The following is a 21,540-nucleotide window of genomic DNA, read 5'->3' as shown; positions in this document are numbered from 1 at the left end:
CCCCTACAATGTGTCACCCTGGCAGAGTGGATAGATAGGAGTTGATTGGCTCTCCTTATTCTGCATTAGGGCCCATCAACGCCTCAGAGATGATGTACACATCCCTGAATGCTGGCAGACAGTCCTGGCTCTCCCCATTCATCCAGACTTCATATGAATCCCTGCAATTCCACACTTATTTTCATCCCCATGCACCCAGCGTACAAACATACGTACAGTACATGCAAATGGATAGATGGTGTCAGTTACCTCTTCTAGTCCCTGGACAATTTTTGTCATTTATCATCCAACCAGTAAATGTGTGTAAGGTCCAAGCAGACACACACACGTTTGCATGCAATCTCTCTCTCACTCTTTCTCTATCCATCTCATTTGCCTACAATATTCATGGTGCTAGTGGACAGAGGTCACTTTTGTATATCAGGTCACCTTCATCAAATTCAAAAAGACATTAGAGCCGCCTCACCACCATACCCTGTATAACAATGAGATGAAGAGGGCAATGAAAGAAAATAATGAACATTGGCTCAGTGCAAAGAGATTAAGCCTCGGAAAGCTTGGCAAAGGTGTGCTTTTAAAAGGCTGACAGGCTGACAAAGCTATTCATTGCTATTGTTGGTTGGTAACAGAAGCAGCGAGGGAAGGTTCTGTAGACCTTGTTTGTGAGGGAAAGTGCATGTGCACTCTGGGCTTCAGGGTCCAGTTTGCATTGTGTTTTGTTTGGCACTACAGGAGATCCAGCGCCCCCTAGTTCTTTTTAGTGGCACCCTTGCTAAGTGTCTATACTACCTCTCTCACATAGTTTAAATCATGACATGTTTATGCCCATGACCTCGTTGTTATTGGCTTAAGTTGGCTGTCCTTTGGTGTTTTAATTTTTCCAAAAGTCCCTCACAGCCTATTTGTCACCCGGCAAAGGCTTAACAGGCATAATGAAGGTAGCTGGTACCATGCCCTCGCAGTTTCTGCCAATGGAACACAAGGAGGCCAAACAATGACCAGATTGTAAATAAGCACTTTTAAACTTGAATGGTTCACTGTGTAATCAGCTGGTGCATATGCAGGGGGTTCACAATATTTCATTGGCAAAGTTATGGTGTCATAAGCTGAGAGCATAATTGTGGGGCGTGTTATTACATTTATTCATTGCCATATCACTATTATTATTACGTAGTATTATTTTGTCATTGCAATGCCATCAGATTTTAACTTAAAGAATTTTGTTTTTGTTGTAATGTAGAGCAGTTTTTCCCAGTCCTCTTCCTGTGGGCTCATCTATAGCTCCAGTTTATACCCAACATTGATTTAGAGAGACCCAGATGTCCAAGAATCCCTACACGAGCAGGAACTAGGCGATTATGGCCAAGAAAAACTCCCCATTTTAGATGTTTCCCTGCTCCAACACACACTGATTCAAATGAATGAGTCATTATCAGGCCTTTACAGAACATGATGACATGATGAACATTTGAGTCAGGTATGTTGGATCAGGTAAACATAAAATGTGCATGGCAGTTTCCTGCCTGGGAACCAGGGTTGGGAAGCACTGATGCAGAGCAATGTTCATGTGTAGTCCAGCAACACATTATTATAAGAGTACATTTCACCATAACATTGAAAAATGGTGAAGATGAACAACAGAAGCAACAACACTAAATTAACAACAACAGTAACATAAAGTGGAGGTGGAAAATAATATAAATAGTGTAAAATGTATTGTTATTGTATTATCATACATTGATATGTCATTCATTCTCATTAAGTTCCAACTGAGATACATTTTTAAGGTGTATCTGCTTACTTTTTCATTGTGTCAGTGGTCCCTGGAAAATGGTTAAATAAGTTCAAGTAGCTGACAATGTTGTTATTGTTGTATTACACAAGCTTTGCAACTTCTGGGAGAACTGTAACCAAAGGCGTTGTTAGGAAGATTTCTTACTTACAGTAGGAGGGATTAAGTGGTACTGGTTTCCAGGACTTTAGATTAATGCTTTGCAAGTCCACACTTCAAGCATCGTCTTCTTTTGTCTTGCTACTATTTTCTTATTTTTATGTACAATATTTCTGCTGGACTACCCTTGCATTCCCTAGTTGCTTAATTTGTGCATCTGGGGGAATTTCTGTTTGTGATCACAGTTTACAAAATTCTTAAAAGCATGCCCTCTTCTAAAGCATTTCCCCCTCTGCAAATATAAGCTTTTTAAGGTCTAATCAGCTTTTCTACCTCCATCATGCAAAAGCAGGCCATTTTTCCTCATGCAGTATATATAGTTTAGCAGTTGCGAGTCCCTGTGATGTCCAATTATGGCACATTTCTAATTTAACCATGTCACATCAAAGCTCATCACTACATTGACCTCAGTGGATCAAAGCTAATGCATAAAGGGCTGTATTTACTGTTGGCAGCTTAATTCGGCCACTGAAATTCAAAAGTTACATGAAAATTTAAGCAGTAAGCAAATCGGGCTTCTGCTGCAGAGGTGCGTAACTTGATTTAAATTAATTGATTTGAATTTAGTCACATCCAGTCAATGCCTACAGGCTTGTCCGATTTTTCTTGTGTTGATGTATTTGGGAACAGAGAGAGAGAGAGAGAAAGAAGGAATGAAAAGAAAGAGAATAATACATATTAATCTTATCAATATTCACATTACTTATAGTATACTGTACAAATATTTGGAGAAATTGTATCTTAATGCTTTGGTAACACTGTTATTGGAACTTTCATGCCAATAAAGCCCTTTGGATTGAACTAAATTGAGAGAGAAGAGAATAGTAAATTAACATAGAAATGAATACACATGTAGATTGAGGGATTCATTTCAAACAAACTAAGCTTAGTTTTGTAGCTGTTGCAGAGCAGCTCCTACAGAACATGCCATGTGATCTAGCTGCTAGAAATTAGGGAGTCATCACTAAATGTTTAAGCACGCCCAGTTTTTGGTGCGTGTGGTAAGCTAACTCTCGTCAGCGGATGATATGGCCCTCGGGGCTTGTTTTTCGGAATATCAGAGTGGCTTCTTAATGTTTAATGTCTGCCAATGTATTTTATATTACCCCATCTCCTTTTCAAAAGGAAATGCTAATGACGAATACTGCACCACCGCTATTCATTTCTAATTAGCACTGCCCTATGTTGTGTGCAAATGCACTAGTTACAATAGCAAAGAAGTGCAGAAAAGTGTCCAGCATCTCTTGGATTTAAACTCAGCATGTCTTCATGAGTAAATGTGTGCACATCATTTTGAGTACTCACTGGTTGACATACCAGCGCTTTTAACCAAACATTTGTATTCCTTTTGTGATTTAGAATGAGCAGTACAATGTTCCACATATTAAACCAATTTTCGCACATCCCGATTCAGCATTGAACTCTATTTGAAAGCCAAAATGATACAATGCTGCAAAAGCAATTTAGTAAACGAGGAGCTTGTGTCACAGTATGTTGCATGTATAGTCACACCATATGTAAGGAGATATTGATGTGTCAGGCCAACACCTGTTTTGGAAAAATATTTCATATTCCTCACCCTTGAGTTTGAAGTGGTGATATACATGGAAACAGAAGGAGCTGCATGCACCCCCCTTTTGCATGTGTTGATGCAGTACATATTTTCTCCTCCACTAAAGTAAAAAGCTTTTTTTTTTTATTTTCTCTATACTGACAATTATATACATACAGCTATTGTGAGTTCTTCTTTCCTTTGGCTGTAATATCATGACTTAATACTTCCCCCAACAAATAACGTTTATGTATGCTTTACCTAACTGGGAATGAAATGTGCTCTTGAAATGTGATATTAATCATCAATAGTAATAGTATTCAATGAGTTCATACTATGAATTGACAGCATACACATTGACTGTTCCAAAAGGCTACAATACATACACATTGTACATTTCACAGAAACTTTATGTGAAATGTGAGAATGTGTGTATATATATATATATATATATATATTATGGATAAAATAATAATATTGTTCCCTTCCTGCTAAATTATGGCAAATTACGTAGTCTGCCACATAAAATCCTAATACACACTGTCACTGACAGTAAACACCCGCGTTGTCAGCTTTTGGCCTTGCACTACTTCTCTTCACCTCGCCATGGCAACAACCTTTCCGCCAGGTCTCATAGGAGTCTTTCGCACTAGCCTTGCTTGTTATTATTGTTTATCTCTCTTGTCAATCACCCAGATCACCACGATGCTCATCCATATGCATGGGCCCATCATTACGTGTGGTAGCCCATTGGCTGCAGGGTCTGGCAGTGCCCATGCCAGCCTTTGTTCTCTGCTCTAACAACAGGTGATTGTAGCAGCCTGGCACATTGTTGGGCATCATTTGCATGGTGTAAAAGTGCACATGTGGGGCAAGGCGATAAGTATGGCTGTGCATTGGGCCTGTTGGATTAGAGCTTAAGCAGGAGAAACGGGGTCCCCCTTGGGTTTAATTGTGGTGTATTTTGGCACGCGGCACATAACTCTCTTCTGCATCAAATGCTAATTTCACAATGAAATGTGAAATACATTATGCTGATTTAGTGGGGCTGGAAAAATAAGACAGAAAAGGAGGAGAAGTATTGAATAAACAAAGTGAAGGCAGGGGATAGAGAGGCAAGGCTTGGCTTGGTGCAATATCAAATGAGCTTCAGAAATTGATGGCCAAGACCCAAGGTACTACATGTACTTTTCACTGATCATCACCACAATGCTGATCTCTAGCCACAGGGTCCAGGCCAGGTACTCTGTCCTCAGGTTGAATATTGATTAAAAGCACATGTGCACACGCACATACACACACGCAAATGCAGTGAACACAGGCAAGTTCATTCACAATACAGCACAACAGTTAAATTTTGATTAGGCGGAGTCCATGCAGCTTTTCCTCAGGCACACTGGGTGCTGTATTTTCTTAACCGAGTAAAATTTGTTTTCTGTTTTCACTCTCCAATTCAGTGTCTTTGTTTCTGTGACAGATGGCACATCACTCACAGAGACGCTCTCAGACAGCAGACTCCACAAGCAAATTAATTTCTATTACTGTTTTGCATGCTAGCGCTCTTCTTATTTGATTGACAGTCTCATCATATACCAGCGCTGTATTTGGATGACTCAATGATTGTAAAGGACGAATATTTACAAATGAGAGAGAAGTTCAATCCAGTTGAGTAAAGTTCACCCCTATTTCTCTTAACAAATGTTCAGCATATAGCTTATCATCTTGCATTAGGTAAAACTGTTTTATCAAAGTTGATATCATTAAATGATTATAAATCACATTAACAATCAAAAACATTTTCCCTGCTGATTAACCATTTAAACATTATATTTACGTGTAAATCCTGAGGCCTCACAACCGATTCAGGTGTTACTCTTGGTCTCTTTGTTTACCAAATTCTATCTCTGCATTTATCTGTTTTCTTTCTCTATATGAACCCTCCATTTGCCTTGTTAATTTCCCTCATAATCCTGCTTCACACCTTTCATGGTAAATGTAAGTGCTCAGGTGTGCATATTAAAGAAATTCCTCCATATTTCCTTCTAAAAGACAAATTTAATGTCACAGTAAGTCTGTCAGGTTTCCCAGCCCCAACACTCAAATTAATCCCTCCCCCTCTATCTCTCAACCTTTTTTTCCTCTCTCTCACTGTTTGTGTCTTTCTCTCAGAGTGTATTTCTCATTTAGCTTAATGCGATTTTAGAATCTGTCACACTCAGTTTGTTGCCTGTCATCCTGTCACCGTAGCTTTGCTCATAGTGAGATTTGAGGTGTTTGTGTAGTTTGGCAGGGTGTAGATTCTGTAAGACTACAACAGCCTGTGTGACTGATGTTCATTGTTTAATATTTACCTGTGAGACAAGATTTGCTGTTTTTTGTTCTTTGTTTTCCCTTGTAAGTTATCTTCTAATTGTTGAGGTTAAAAGTTGAAAATGTCTTTCGCATAAAACCTGTATTATAGTTGTAAATGCTTTACATTGAATTGCAGTACGTTTATATTGCATAACTTGAAATAAAACAGATGTTGAATTTTGTTTTTGCAAAAATGAAAATATTCAGGTAAAAAGTATTACAAGTAAGAGGAATTGCACTCAATTTTACTGAGCATTATCTGTCAAAACTGTCCCCATTCTCGTAAACAAAAACACAACTTGATAGCCTTTGTTCCACATATTCAGTCTCCACTTCTGTGGTAGTAACCTTTTGTTTGAGATGGAAGCTGTCTACACCCACAAACTATTGTGCAAAGTAACTTTTTTTTCTCTTTGACTCTTAAGCTTAGTTTGAAAAAAGAAAAACAAAAAAAAAAGAACTTTTGAAATTCCACATAATGTCTTTTTGGAACTGTCAAGCATTGGTTTAAGAAGTAAGGCTTGTAGAATGTTGAGAAGTTTTCTTGTCTTCTGTCTATTATTTTGTTATTGATTCAAACTGAAGTCTTCACTGATTTTCCATGAGCCAGGTAGGGAGCCTGCTGAGGTGTCACGGCAGGGAGATGGCAGTCCCATGTTGCTCTTCATCACAAAGCTTGGGCAGAATACCACATGTTTCTCTGTCTCCCAAAATTGAGGAGAAAATCAATTAAAAGGAGAAAATCACATCTGTCAAGCACATGGCAGACATGGCTCCTCTTCTGTTTTTGTTGTAGACCTCCCATAGGCCTTGTAGAGAGGAACACAGTTTACTCAGATCATCTTTTAGACATCAGGTGATTCTCCCCCCTTTCTCCTTTACTTAACCCAGCTTAATAAAGACTTGATTGCTCTGAGAAAAGCTTTATCGATTGACATGTCTCAGACTACAAGGCTTTTTGGTTTTCTTTAACATTTTGACATGACTATTGGGAATGTGCTCTCTGTGCTCCAAGTATATTTCACAAGGTTGGTGTCATGAAGTAGATGTGGCAGATGTTACAAATGTTACAAGGAATTATGAAAGAAACAATTCATTTTGGCATAACGTTCATTTTGGCACAATATCATATTTGCAAATGTATACATCATTTTACTATCATTGTCCCGAAATTCTCCTCGATTCCATACGTGGAGTAGAGCAACCTTTTACAGACAATCATTGTATTCTGAATATCCAAGCTTCTGAGCGTTTTTACATCAGCACTACATTAACACATGCTGTTTTTAACAACATGCACTGCTGTAAACTGTACGGTTAAATTTATGCTTAATACTTGCCTAATACCCCCTTTTGAACTGTATTAACTTGCCATGGGCTCAGGGGTGCTGTTAAACTGTGAACTTGATTCACTGGAAGCTAGTTGACAGCAGCAGGGATCAAAGTATAGAAGTGAAAGCCCTACAGATACTGTCATATTCTACAAATGTTTAGAGAACCATAACCTGTATCTCATTACTTTAAAACTCTCCTTTACCATCACAACCGCTTCCAGTGTTCAGCTACAGACCTTTCACTGTCTGGGTAGCAGTTGAGGAATTATTTTTTTTGTATACTGTAAATGTACGCTGACACTGACAAGCACTGACAGTGTTGTGAGATTTTTTTCAGTGTCCTTGCATTGACCCGTACCTGCAAATCTGTTAGAAATTGATTGAGCATTGTGTGCAATAATGCCCTAATCTGTTTCAGAATAGGATAACTACCAAAAACAATTGTCAACACATTAATGTCATGGTTGTTCTTTAAACTGAAATCCAACACATTTTGACAGGCAGTCATGGATTGTGTATTCACTTGATTTCACACTGATGGAAATAAATTGTGCTAGTGCATGTCTTATTGGATTACCGCTGTCCCTGACACAGATTATTGATTATAATGTCAAACAGAGCACGTGGTTGATTGACAGGTGAAACATGTATTTAAATGCACTTTTTTGCCAGATAAAAATATGCATAGAAATATACACTATTGGAACTTTGAGATGGAGACGAATTTGAGCTGTGACAGTCAGCAGAGGAATAATACATCTAGAAATGAAGGCTATGACTATTGTCTGAATGTGGCAACTGAAACCCACAGACCCTGATAACATTTTGGGGGAGACAAAGAAAAAATACCTATTGAAAGGAGAACAATAGTAAAAAGGAATCTATGTACATTGGTTGTACTGTTTTTACTTTTACTAAGTGCAGTCAACATGTTTTCTGTTGATGAATTCAGTCATAACATTCTTGGGGACATTTTTTGTTGGTTTACATAATGATGATGACAACATTGCATTCCCATAGCCTCATTTTGCACTCATATCAGCAGTCTAATGCATACCTTCACTAAATTAATCATAAAATGTGTTTTTATTTTCTAGCAAATGCACAGTACACATTCTTCAATTATGGAATATATTAACTTTTTTCACACATTTGTACAAACAATGTTTTTATTTTTGACAAAGGCTAAGCAGGATTTAAGAAGTTTTAACCTGAAAAATCAAAATTTGTTGTCAGTGTGTGCTGTTGTATTGGTGGATTGCTGTATCTTGGCAAGTGCGCTGATATATAGCGCCTTCATCTTTGCCCAAAGCAGTAAATGAATGTGTAGCGTTGCTAGCATACTTCCAGTAATCTCTCCTAGACTGCTGCGTGTGTCTGGTGGCCTGTGGTGAGGAGTCTGGCCCAGCATCATCACCCAGTCTCCCACATTGCCACACATATGGTGCTGCCTTTGTGTCAATTGTGCTCTATGGGGTTTCTAATAATTAACAAGATGACAGACAAATGAAATGACAAGCACAAGGTGGATTTGATTTTCTATTATCTAGTCTTCAGTGTTTTTCTGATATATTCAACTGTCGTGTTTTGAAATGTTAAATACGTTGAATAATTTCACCTCTTTCAAAACATTAAATCCACTGCCAATGTAATTACAAAAGCCTCCACTTCAGAAATGGAAAATTCAAGGATGGTCTTAGTCTGCGTGTGTCTATGTTTTTATATGTTGCTATGGATTTCTGTGTTCTTCACTGTATTAAACATTGCTTCACTGTAGAAGGAAATCCATCAATTCATCCATCCATCCATCCATCCATCCATCCATCACCTATACCGCTTATCTGTCAGGGTCCCAGGTGACTTTTGGCGAGAGGCAGGGTACACCCTGGAATGGTCTCCAGTCAATCACTGGGCCACCACATAGAGACAGACAACCATTCACACTCACACCTATGATTTAGAGTCACCAAGCAAACCCAAGCAAGCACAGGGAGAACATGCAAACTCCAGAAGGAAATGCATGATATTAGAAATGGACTGAAATACATTCAGTAACCACTAGACCATTGAGGACACGTTTCCTTCATTTCTTTACTATGCCAAACCAGACCAAACTCAATTGGAAAGGCACTGTAAAAAACTTACTGTACAAATGTGAAAACATACCCTTAATTATTAGTCTGCTCAGGAAGCATTGCCAGAGAAGAATAGCCTATATAATCGGATTTACCACTGTATTAGCGATAGCTATTGGAATGTATGAATGGTTTGCTGCGTTGTTGATGCTGTTTCATTCAGAACCAATGATACATTGTCAAGGACAACTTTGTTACTAATCCAGCTACTAATGTCCTTTAGAGTTCAAGAGAAGAATTTCTTTGTTGTGCTCTCTGGTACACTTGCAAAGTTTTATTTTTTTTATTATATAATAGTTACACATCTGTGGGAATAGGATCAATCTTGATGTTTCAGAATTATGTTATTTTTCTTTTGGCACATCTTTATGAAAAAGTCATTAGACATATGAAACCACATCATCAATCATTTGTTTATGAAAGGTCAGGAGTGAATAGCAACATTAGTGTATCCGTTGATGTGAACCAAAATCGGACAAAATGTGTGCGCCGGGATCATTTAAAGGATAACGCTGGTATTTTTTAACCTGGGCCTTTTTTTTAATACATATTTTGGGTTTAAAATGACTGGTAAGTACAAACAGTTTTGGAATTGGTCCAGTAGATTGCCTCCTACAGCAGCTGTGACTGTAACAAGCTACAATGACTGTAATGTAATCGTCCAGAGATTAATGTACGTTCACCAAAAGTGGTTTTTGGTAATGACAGGCTCAGATTATTGCTATTCAAACCAGACTCCATTGACAAAAATAGCCATTAAACCTAGCACCACAAGGGAGTGTCTGGCCTACGTCTGTCTCAATCAGATTGGTTGTGTTATTGTATTTTACACAGATATTTTGCTCAATACGAACAAACCTTTTATCACCAAAGTCACAAAATTATTCAAGCTAACTAACTGGTCGAGACAGCAGTAGACCATCAATTCCTGTCTAAAATTACATCAATATGGTCAATGGTGTCTGGTGGCGTTGAGCCCCACAATATAACAGCTTAAACAAAACTACTTGCAATCTACTTGACTATATCCAAAATGTTTTATCCTACCACTCATTTTGAACCCAAAATATGTAAAAATGGGGCCCAGGTTTAAAAATACAGTTATCCTAACTGCAATGTAAATCTATACTTACAAATCCAATTACACAACTATGTTTTTTTCCATTTTTTATATCATGAACAATCGTTTCTACTTCTGCTGATATGATCAAAAGCCTTCATTATCATGGCACCATTGCTTGCCGCACACCCTAATTGGAGCTTCAGCAATAGCAAGCAACATTTGATATAATGGCTCCCTCCCAAACAGGAATGCCAGGGCTGCATTATGGCTCACTTTTTATATTGCTGAATTCCCCAAGGGAAGGACAGAGATGTCATCATTAGTGGGCAGTAAACTCTGGCTGTGATGCCTGCGATAGCTGCTGAGGTCTGTAGAGTGGTCAGCCAGGCCAGTGGCCCAGTAGCAGTATCTCTGTTTTCCGTCTCTAGGTTCCCATCTGGCCATGTGACCCTGCGCCAGTCTGCTCCCACTGAATAAATTTGATGAGCTAATGAGGAAGGAAGCTTTGTGAAGACCTGGAAAGGGCACCTCTTCCTCTTCTTCTCCTCTGAGAAAAAGAGGGAAAAGTCGCTGTGGTCAATTTTATTAACTTGGCGACCTTCACACAAACAATTAACATTTACAGAAAACACAGCCACCCACCCATTATCTTCCTCATCTCCATCTTAATCCTCAACCTCACCACCAGCCGCATCATCTTTTTTTTTTCTAATTCTGCACAAGAAATTTAGCAGAAAAGTAGCGAATTAATAGCAACCCCTTTGCATGTACTTTTAAGACGATTGCAAGGTGATGTGAATTATACAGTAGAAGGTCAGTTATCTGAAGGTCCCTGACATGTTCGGTAATTGGCTAAGGGCTACCGTTGTCGCAGTAAGACACCAGCAGTGAGCAGTGATTATGTGAACTTATCCACCCATCCTCCTACCAGACCATCAGCAAACCTCTATGAATTTTGATTAAAATCTTGTAAATCTTGTAATAAAAAGATAGATATAAAAAAAAAATAGATATATTGGATGAAAAATTTTTTCTTTGGCAGTGTCAGAACTGAATGGAAGTTTTCCATATAACCCTATCAGTAGGGCACATGTTAATTTAATGCTTGTACTGTCTGATATGAATAAGCTGTATGTCAATGAAAAGTTGTTTTTCAAACTGTTAGCCAACCAGGTAAGTTAAATAGGAACACACTCAGCAACTTTGCTTTTATGGACTCTTTTCTCCTTCTACTGTGTAAGGTACCCAGTCATCCTTGTCTGTGAGGTGATTTTTATCCTGACATGGACAGAAAATGAGATTTGCATTAACAGTAGCTCTGTGTGTGTTTGCGTGTGTCTGTGTTTATGTGTGCTCTCCCATTTGTAGAACCTGATAAAGAACCTGCCAGAGCAGAAAGAGCTGAGTGCACTGGCGGAACTAAAGGGTGAATATGAAGAGCTAGTGGAGTCGGAGCAGTTTGGCATTGTGGTGAGTATAATTTCCTGGTGACTACTGGATCGCCCCAAGAGGACACACAGTATGCACAATCGTACTCCCAGTCTGCTATAGTCAAACCCTTGCAAGCATGCACAGTTGAGAAATTCAATTTTTTATTCATTACTCATTCTTTCTGTCTGACTATACCTCACACAGACTCACATACATACACTGCACTTTTACACTTCTGTCTGTCTACCTCTAGCATTTCCTCTAGCATTGGTTCATACACATTTTTTATGGTGAATTGCTGATTGGATGATGCTTTACCATGGACTAGTAAATTAAGAAGTGTATAAATTTGAGGGATACATCCTTGAGAGTTGCAGTAATGTTTAAATAAAACATTTAACAATTTAACAAAAAGGGCATATTTGATACAAAAAAAGTCCAAATTTGGTAACTCGACTTCCAAATGACAGAAGCTATGATTTTTAAAAAGGACTTTTAACACTAGCAAAGAACAGTTCAATCATTTTTGATTAGAATTCAGCATCAAGAATTCAGTCAGAGTCATACGTTTGACATCGACTGTCAGTGTTGTCTCATGATAAAATCATACCCTAAGGCTATGAATCCTGTCTGTAATAAAGTTCTTTGAAAAGCATGCTGCTGTAGTGAGAAAGCTTGGTGATGGATCCCAATCTCTAATCAGTCCACAGTGATTAGCTAAATTTCTATCTTTTCCAGAAATAAGATAAATAATGCTGTGGGTAACATTGTGAACTAGAGGTGTAGCCTTCAGAGAGTTCATCAAAAGAACTAGTTATTCACCAGAAAAACATGTACTGTTAGCAAGTAATGCTAGGCGTTATTAAATAGGTGAACATTTAAGGGGCAATATGCAATTTGACACATTTTTTTCTATATGATTTGCATAATTAAATTTTTTTAAAATGTGTGTGTACCTGTTTTTTAACACATGATAAGATCTTGAGGTGAGTCAGCTATGTACTACCTTTTCACACTGGCCTGTGTTCCTCCTGTAATTCCATATGGAGTGGAGGATGATTGAAAAGGCAGAGTTGTACTGTAAATCAGTTGTACAAGAAGGAAAGTACATCATCAAGCTGTTCTGACCTTTCCACTTAGTTACAGCCGTAATTACTTTTTAATTAACTGCTCTTGCCATCCATTTACCAAGTGAATACCCAGGACTGTAGGCAACTGTAAAAGGAAGTGTTACCTTTAAACTTAACTTTACAACAAGACCATAGAGTTGCATTACACAGTTTTACAAAATAAATGTTCAATAAAAACCGCGGGTCACAGACGTGCCCCGTCTCCCTTGCTATTCTCTTTATTCGTTGGAGGCATTTTTGCCTATGTCTTTTAGGAGATGTAATGAAGCAGAGGGTGGCAATTTCCCTCATGATCTCACCAATTTTGTGATCATATGCCTCCTCACTGATGAAGTAGCTCCTCAATGCAGAGCTATTTAGTTCCCCCGGGAAATAAGCCATGTTCAAGCTTTTCTCTGCCAGAACTGTCACCAATGTGTGCTCACTTTCATTGTGATTTCTCCTTATTGTATACAAATCAATCCAAATGAAGTAGAGGGGAGGAGTGTTTGTGTGTGTGTGTGTGTGTGTGTGTGTGTGTGTGCAAGGAACTGAGGTGGGTGGGAATGTTGGTGTGTGGGGAGAGGGGTGTTTGATAGACAACTTGCCCATACACATGAATAAATTTGAGCAGTAATGAAAAATTATGGGCTGGATCTGAAGGTTGCCTTCAAGCACCAGATTATGCAGCAATCTGTAGAATTTGTCTGTGGTTGCTGCTTTGCCACATATCTTACAGCCAAAACCCTATTTGTTTTAATTCCCTCCCATTTTCACAGCTATTTTTTTCTTTCGTTTGTGTCTGGCTTCAGTGATTTCACTCCCAAGCCCACAAGTATTGATTGAGGCTGTTATATTATTTATGACAAATTGTTTAATGGGGGATTCTTTGTCCATATGAAAGTCAGGTGGGAGACAGGAAAGAGGGTAGTCCCATTTTCTAAGGAGGGTAGTTGATTTTCAGTTCATTAAAAGTAGTCACAGCTGTAATTACACTGAAGATTCAACATGACAGTCATAGCGAGGTGTTGTAACTTATATATAATCCATATAATTTATATATACATAATATAATTTATTCCCTGAATTTGCTTATTACATTATGAAACCTATGGTAGAAACTTATATCAAAATATTTTCAAAATATCTGAGCTTGTGAGGAACATGGTTCAGAACCATGATATACATTTTTGTGCCTTTATGCAAGTAAATGTTATTCATAGATAGATGCACCTTATTTGTCTAACAAGTGCACTGGCCAGCAAGTGTCGTTTATATAGTACTGGAGTAAGGTGGCATACTTCACTCCTCTCATATTGTGTCATTTTGCATGGAAAAATTTGCCTTTTTTGAATCAACCTCTTAAAGAGGGTGTAAAGGTTTGTGGAATTGCCAACACAGCAAAAGAAAAATGTAATTTATTTTATTCTTTGTTATTGAAAACAAGCCAGCATGATTTCCCTGCCTGCATAGGTCAATTTCAAAATGGCTATCATTGGTTGCAGGAGGCAATGTTGGGCTGCTCTCACTATAGAACAGGGGAGCTATTTTTAAGCAATGTCAACTACTTACATTATTTCTTTCTTTCTTTTTTTTGTTAAATTCATACCCTCAGATGAGTTCAGTTAAACTCCTACGACCACGTCTCAATGGCATTCTGTTCAAGCTGACGTTTGAGGAGCAGGTCAATAACATCCGGCCCGACATCATGAATGTGACATTTGCCTGTGAGGAGGTGAAGAAGAGTGAAGGCTTTAGTAAACTCCTGGAGTTGGTGTTGCTGGTTGGGAATTACATGAATGCTGGCTCAAGGAATGCCCAGACATTTGGTTTCAACATCAACTTCCTCTGCAAGGTAACACACAACCACAGCCCACAACATGAACATTTTTTAACAAAAAAGGTGATTCTGAAATTCTTGATTTGATTTTTGATGGTAGGAAATTGGGTCTTACTATAAATTAATGTTACTGCCTCCAATCATATATTAGTACATGATAAGATATTTGGAAGTCACTTTTGTCCAAAAACAATGTAAAAGGTTCCCAGTAGATCAAGAAGAAGCTTTAGGGAATCAGTCTAGCATCACACTTGCTTTCATATTTCACCTGACCACCTGAAATGTCACAGTATCTCCGGTGCACGAAGTTTACAGAAGTTCATAGCAAAGGGCTATTTGTTTTTATTTGTTTTTTGATGGAGCGAGAGAGATAGGGAAGGATGGAAGGAGAGAAAGAACATAGCAAGTGAGTACATATTGTTAGAGGAGTCAAGTGATTTTAGAAGACAGGAAGTAGTAGAAGATTTCTGCTTACCAAATCGAGTTAAGCTCTTTTTACACAGCATTACTGCTGTAAAGAAGACCCTTCATTATGCCTGCATAATCTCTTCTAAAAGAGGCGTGATGTGTAACACATATCAACAACACGTGTAAAACACCCCCCTGTCCCATCGTGCTGGTTCATTCTTTCTACATGGATGTCGATTCGGCTTTGTTACTACCTCTGCTGCCAGCTTAAAGGCAGCCTTTCTATTCCATGTTAGTAAATTTATACAGATGGCGCGGTAGAATAACGGCACAATGTTCCTGCGTTCAACACGCTGTGTAAAAGAGGCATCAGGTTAGTCATTCCACCATCTTGGAGATTTCCAGCCTCACAGTCAAGGTAGAATACATATGGCATCATCATACACTGATGATCTTTATAACTCTAACTACATAAACATACATAGTTATTTACATCTTTCTTATACAGCTCTACTTTTTATGCATCACAGATTTATTTGACATTCATTGAGATGTAATTGTATCATACTTTGAAAATAGATAGATAGATGCAAGTCCATTACTACCAGTCAGACTCTGAGTAAACAGATGCCATGGCAAGTAATTCACTTAAGCCTCTCAAAGAGCATCCCTCAAAGGATTTGACAGAGACTAGGTGATCAACAATCAAATGAAAAGTGTTTTAGTACAACAAATAGCAAAACCATGATGAGGCATGGGGCACAGTGGCACTAAAGCCAGAAAAAGGCAGCATTTGTGTCCACTGCCAGGTAAAATCACAGCATGGAAAGGTGTGAAAGAGTGGACTGGCAGCCATGCACACACAGCTATACTAAGCACAAGCAAGCTCTTAAAAAGCAGATCTGTTTGTCTGCACACACACGCTCAAACTTTCATCACTCAGGCAGTGAGACAAGAGGCTTTCCTACATTGTGCTCTGAGAGGAAGAGTCCTTAAGGTAAGGTATGAGAAGAGACGATCAACCCCACGGTAGATTAAGCTGGAGTTAGTTATGCCACAATGACAACAAGGGTTTAAGCTTGGATTTTAAAAAGAACTTAAACAACAAAAGCAAGGTGGCTCCAAAAGAAGGAAGTTGTAGAAAGAAAGTTGTTCATATATATTATTATATGCATATATTAGTGTAATGTGACACATTTTTTAGTTGAAGTCAGAAGTCTAGCAGTGACCTTTCTATTGATGGTCATAACGGGATTTAAAAACACTGAGTCTTGATACAAATGTATAGTGATATAATGATATGCTACATGTTATGGAAAGAAAAAGAGAGGAAAAAAGGGAAACCCTCTCTGAAACATGGCCACATGCACAATGCTTAAAAAGAATCAGCCAAGTTGCCCCAAATATTCAACTTCATTTCATGCCAACTGCTTACAGGAAAGATCCAGCAAAACAGGTATGTCTCCTAAATCAACAAATTTGAACAAATTAGGATTTTATCGAGAGCCAAAAATGTACTTCAGTGTCTTGTCCCTTTAAAGTGGCTTTGGCACAGAAGTGCCATGTAGCATAGGCAACAGCATTTAACGGCTTATCTAACTGATCATGACACTGATGAGAATATTTATTGGGCAGCCTACAGAGTGCTTTGAGAACTCATGGGGCTGATGAAGCAGGGACAAGCCTCCTCTCAGTATTGCCTAAGGTTGGCAATCAAACTGTGAGGATAAACATCCAAAATAAGTTGCAAAATTCATCTTATAGGCAGCCTGTGTGAGCTTTTATAGCGTTTTTATTTTTGGTGTCATTATTATCAAGCTCTTTGCTGTTCTTTAGCAGTGCTACTACTGAAAAGAGAAAAAAGATGCTCCATCTTAAATGATAATTTCAAATGGATTCGTCATGTCAAATGATTACACTCAACATGGGATTTTTCCATGTGGAAGACCTGAGTGTGAATGATATAAACCACCACCTTACACGCATGTTTGAAGCCAGCAATCCTGCAGGTGTGAAAAGGACTTTTGTATGGTGAATCCAGCCTTTCGTGTTCCTGCAAGCTGACTGAATCAGTGTGGAGTGTCACTGTAGAGCCTGGTAATGCCTCAGGGGGCTGATTGGGCCATTATAGATGGACAAGAAAAAAACTCTGCTTTCTCACTTTAGTCAATCAAGTAAATGGCCCCCTGGGTGGCAGGTCTAGGGTACCTAATGGGCTCATCAGGGAGGAGGAGGTTGACAATAGGAGTGAGTAGCAAGGGGAAGGGCATAGGCTGACCCACCTTCGCCTTTCACCTTGAGCCCTCCACTACAGCCCCTTGTCCTGCCAAGGACACACAAATCTTCTGGGAACCAGCCTGGTCATATATGTTCAGCAAGCTAAACTTTGGCTTTCCAAGGACAGTGGGGAAAATGTGGGTGTCAGGTCACCATAGTTTAGGGGGAAATGCTTCTAAATTACATGATAGGATTTTTTTTTACTATATATTTCAAAGGATACCTGTATCGTAAGAAAATATTTTAATTGGATAAAAATATGCATTACAATCAAGACTTTAGAAAAATATCTTGAGCAAGTGGGTAAAGTCGTCTGAGTCAAAACAAAGAAATATTATTTCTCTTGGGTTTCACTGAGGGAAAAAACACTTCTACAGGCTCTGCTTAATAATTAAAGACCACATGGCAATGATTTGTGTTAAAGTTAGGTTGAACAGAACAGGCTAACTGTGAGGCACTTCACTTGGTAACAGGGAGTCATATACCCAACATCTGTGTGACTTTGTGTCCTGCTTTCAAAATACAACATTTTCATCAGCTGTAACAATTTCCAGTTCCAATACACATTTCATGTCCGCAACATATGAAAGACTTTACGTTACTATGTCTCTTGTATTCATAGAACTCATTCTCACCAGTGGTCTTGAATGCTTTTCTATTTATACAATTTAAGTACTTTTACCTTTTCTAATACAGTATAATATGTAATTAGTAGAGCAAGTATTCAGTGTTTTTCCCTGTGTTGAAGCTCCATCTGCAAAAGTTTAATTGATTAACCAAGAGCAGACAATCCTTCTGTTAGTGTGAGGGTTTTATATTCCCACCACCACTTCTTCTATTATTGCTTTATTATTATGTTATTTATTTATTTTCTATGTTTATTTTCTATGAGTGCTTAATGTATTGGAATGTACGGTACTAACTAGTAAGGGATTTGGAATAATACTACCTCAAGGCAATTTGTTATGAAAGCCTGAATCATATCACTGTTCAGAATTTGCTTTCAGCAACGCAGTAATGAAGCAGCGCTTTTCCATTTACTTCAAATAAACAGATTTGTTTGAAGGAGTAGCATTTATACACACTCCATCCAGTCACACCATTAGATTATAATGGGATAAGACACATTGTAAGCTAGTGTAAAAAAAATGGCAGGTATAAAAAAGCATTTTATATTGGTAGTGTTGAAGAAAAGATTTGAGGTAAAACTGTAGGTATATAAGTCTCTACAAGGAGAGCATTCCAAAGCTTAGGAGCTTTGATAGTAAAAGCCTTTTTCACTTTTAGCTGATAGCACAAACTTTGAAATGGCCGGGACAAGGGATGGACTACGATTAAAAGTGGCCTCAGACTTGGACACAGATCAGCTCACTACAACCTGTCCAGAGATACTCCACAGCCCTGGTGCAGTTCTCACGATACCTTGAAGCTACATTGGCTGGAATTCCTGATGTAAACTAGTGTGAAAATAGCATCATTACCTTGGGTTTATCTAGGATTCCCCCTGCCCTTACAGAAACCCTCAGTATAACATGTTACCTTTACTTCACCAACAAAATCTCTTTTTATCATACATACAACATACTCAAAATTCAGTAAAGTTGCTACTGCCATACAATCTAGTCTTGCATTAGAAATTAAAATTTGATCTTTAAATGAGGCACAACCTACATTTAGAAGGAAAATAAAAAGGTCTTATCAATCACCCATCAATAAACAGTGGTGGTCAACTCTTCACAGGGACTTTACAGGAACCACAAAGTCAACATCTTGCATTTAAATCAAGACCTTCATTTATAGCTAAACATCTATAAATAACTGAAAATATAAGGCATTAATAACGAGTAAATAATGACAGAAAAGAAATGAATAATAAGAAACAAATGAATAAAAGATCTTAAATGGCAAAACTACGTATTTAACAATAGTACATCTGAAGTGTGAAATAATTCAAAGTTTCCAGAGAACATGGTATTAGGGGAATAATTAATTTAAGACTACAGAGCAATATAGCCCACATAAAACTTGTATAAAAGTCAGATAAACTTTGTCTACTTTTGCAGCATCGTCTCAGATGAAAGTTTTAGTTAAGAATGCAGCGGCCGTTGTTTCAGCTCCAAGCATCGTCTTAAGGCAGAAGGGCTGCAAAGTGGTCCTTGAAATCAGGCTGATGTTGGTTGATAGCAATGTATCTGATGAATCTTGATCAATCATAGTTGTATTGTATATTTATGCTGATAAACTCTTTTTCTTTAGCTATACGTACAGTGGGGCAAAAAAGTATTTAGTCAGCCACCAATTGTGCAAGTTCTCCCACTTAAAAAGATGAGAGAGGCCTGTAATTTTCATCATAGGTACACTTCAACTATGAGAGACAGAATGGGGGGAAAGAATCCAGGAAATCACATTGTAGGATTTTTAATAAATGAATTGGTAAATTCCTCGGTAAAATAAGTATTTGGTTAAAACCTACACCTACCACCTACAAACAAGCAAGATTTCTGGCTCTCACAGACCTGTAACTTCTTCTTTAAGAGGCTCCTCTGTCCTCCACTCGTTACCTGTATTAATGGCACTTGTTTGAACTGGTTATCAGTATAAAAGACACCTGTCCACAACCTCAAGCAGTCACACTCCAAACTCCACTATGGCCAAATGTGATTTTCTGGATTTTAGTTTTGGAGTTGGATTTTACTCATAGTTGAAGTGTACCTATGATGAAAATTACAGGCCTCTCTCATCTTTTTAAGTGGGAGAACTTGCACAATTGGTGGCTGACTAAATACTTTTTTGCCCCACTGTAATAGCAATATAAAAAAAATCTCTTGATTGAGCCATGCTATTCAGAAAGTTATACTCAAGTAGAAGAAGAAATATTAAAGACATTTAACTTGCTTAAACTAACAGTCAAAAAAAGAATATGAAGACAAGAATGAACTGAGCATAAAGTGTAGTAGTCTTCCTGAGCTTTTTGTTGAAAAACCACACTGTCAGGTCTTTTTATGGATCTGGCAAAAAAGAGAGTTTTTGGGTGTAGAGGGAGGCTACAAAAAGTTGTTGATCAGACACGTGAGCCCCAAAAAGGAATATAAAACAAAATAAAATGAATAAATGCTGAAAGCACACAGAGTTTATGCTAAACATGTTATTTTTAGTCATAATTTGTTTGATTTGTTTTTTAATTAAAAGTCAAAGTTTATTTGAAATTGAAAATGGTAAGAGCTTGTCATACTGTACAGATGATTCCATTAGATTTGTGCATCTTATGTTACATATGAAGTTTGGGTAGATCAGTGAAAACTCAACACATACTACTCAATGAAAACCCCACAGTTTGCACTTTCACCTCTCCTGTATGGCACTAAATTAGTTCAGGTTGCAGACTCCACTCCAAATCATTAACACATTCTTTCAGTGAGGCTATGGACAATAATATACAATTTACAGATATATACTGTACCCCTGTGACACAGTATTTATAATTATTGTTTCAGGAAATGTGCTTTTTGTTAATATTCACAAATCCCTAAATGTGTGTTTTACCTCTCCCAGTTTAACCCGCCTTTATTACATATTACTAATATTCATTCGCTGATTAAATCGGCATACCAGAGATGCACTTTTATGTGTTGTAATGACAGTTTGGGGTATAACAATAAACAAATTAAAATTTAAAGTCCATGAAATTAAATTGTGATTACTCAACATGAGCAAATGATTGATCTTCATCTAATGAAAGTATGTGTGTTCTTGTGTTGGTGGTGAGGATGTGCCTCTGACTGACTGTAATTGTTTTAATTCACTATTGCCTAAATGTGTGTGTGCATGTGAGCATGTGCACTCGTGTATTTGCATGTTCACATGTGTGGGCATGTCCAACTACAGGCTGTTTACAGCGTGGATATTATCAGTATGAGTACACTGAGGTAGGCTGTGCTAATTAGTTTTCCCAGCATGCCATTCGAACAGCGTGGCAATCACGGTGGGGAATGAATATGGAGCAAGTTCCTTATGCACTGATGTGGAGACTCTGGTTTCTATGTATGATTATAGGTACACATACAAACACACACACTCTTATACTCACA

General features: G+C 38.0%; 1 protein-coding gene across 1 annotated transcript in view; it reads left to right on the top strand.

The window, feature by feature from the left end:
- diaph2 (diaphanous-related formin 2) overlaps positions 1-21,540 on the top strand; it is a 352,442-nt gene that overhangs the window by 202,895 nt on the left and 128,007 nt on the right. Inside the window, exons 22-23 of the mRNA XM_070836524.1 lie at positions 11,756-11,857; positions 14,543-14,782. Of these exons, the coding sequence (XP_070692625.1) occupies positions 11,756-11,857; positions 14,543-14,782 (342 nt within the window). The remainder of the gene's footprint in view (positions 1-11,755; positions 11,858-14,542; positions 14,783-21,540) is intronic.

This window comes from Pempheris klunzingeri, chromosome 9 (genome assembly GCF_042242105.1).
Source record: "Pempheris klunzingeri isolate RE-2024b chromosome 9, fPemKlu1.hap1, whole genome shotgun sequence".
Classification (NCBI taxonomy): Eukaryota; Metazoa; Chordata; class Actinopteri; order Acropomatiformes; family Pempheridae; genus Pempheris; species Pempheris klunzingeri.
The sequence above is the reverse complement of the archived record's forward strand: the minus strand, read 5'-3'. Positions and strand labels throughout refer to the sequence as shown.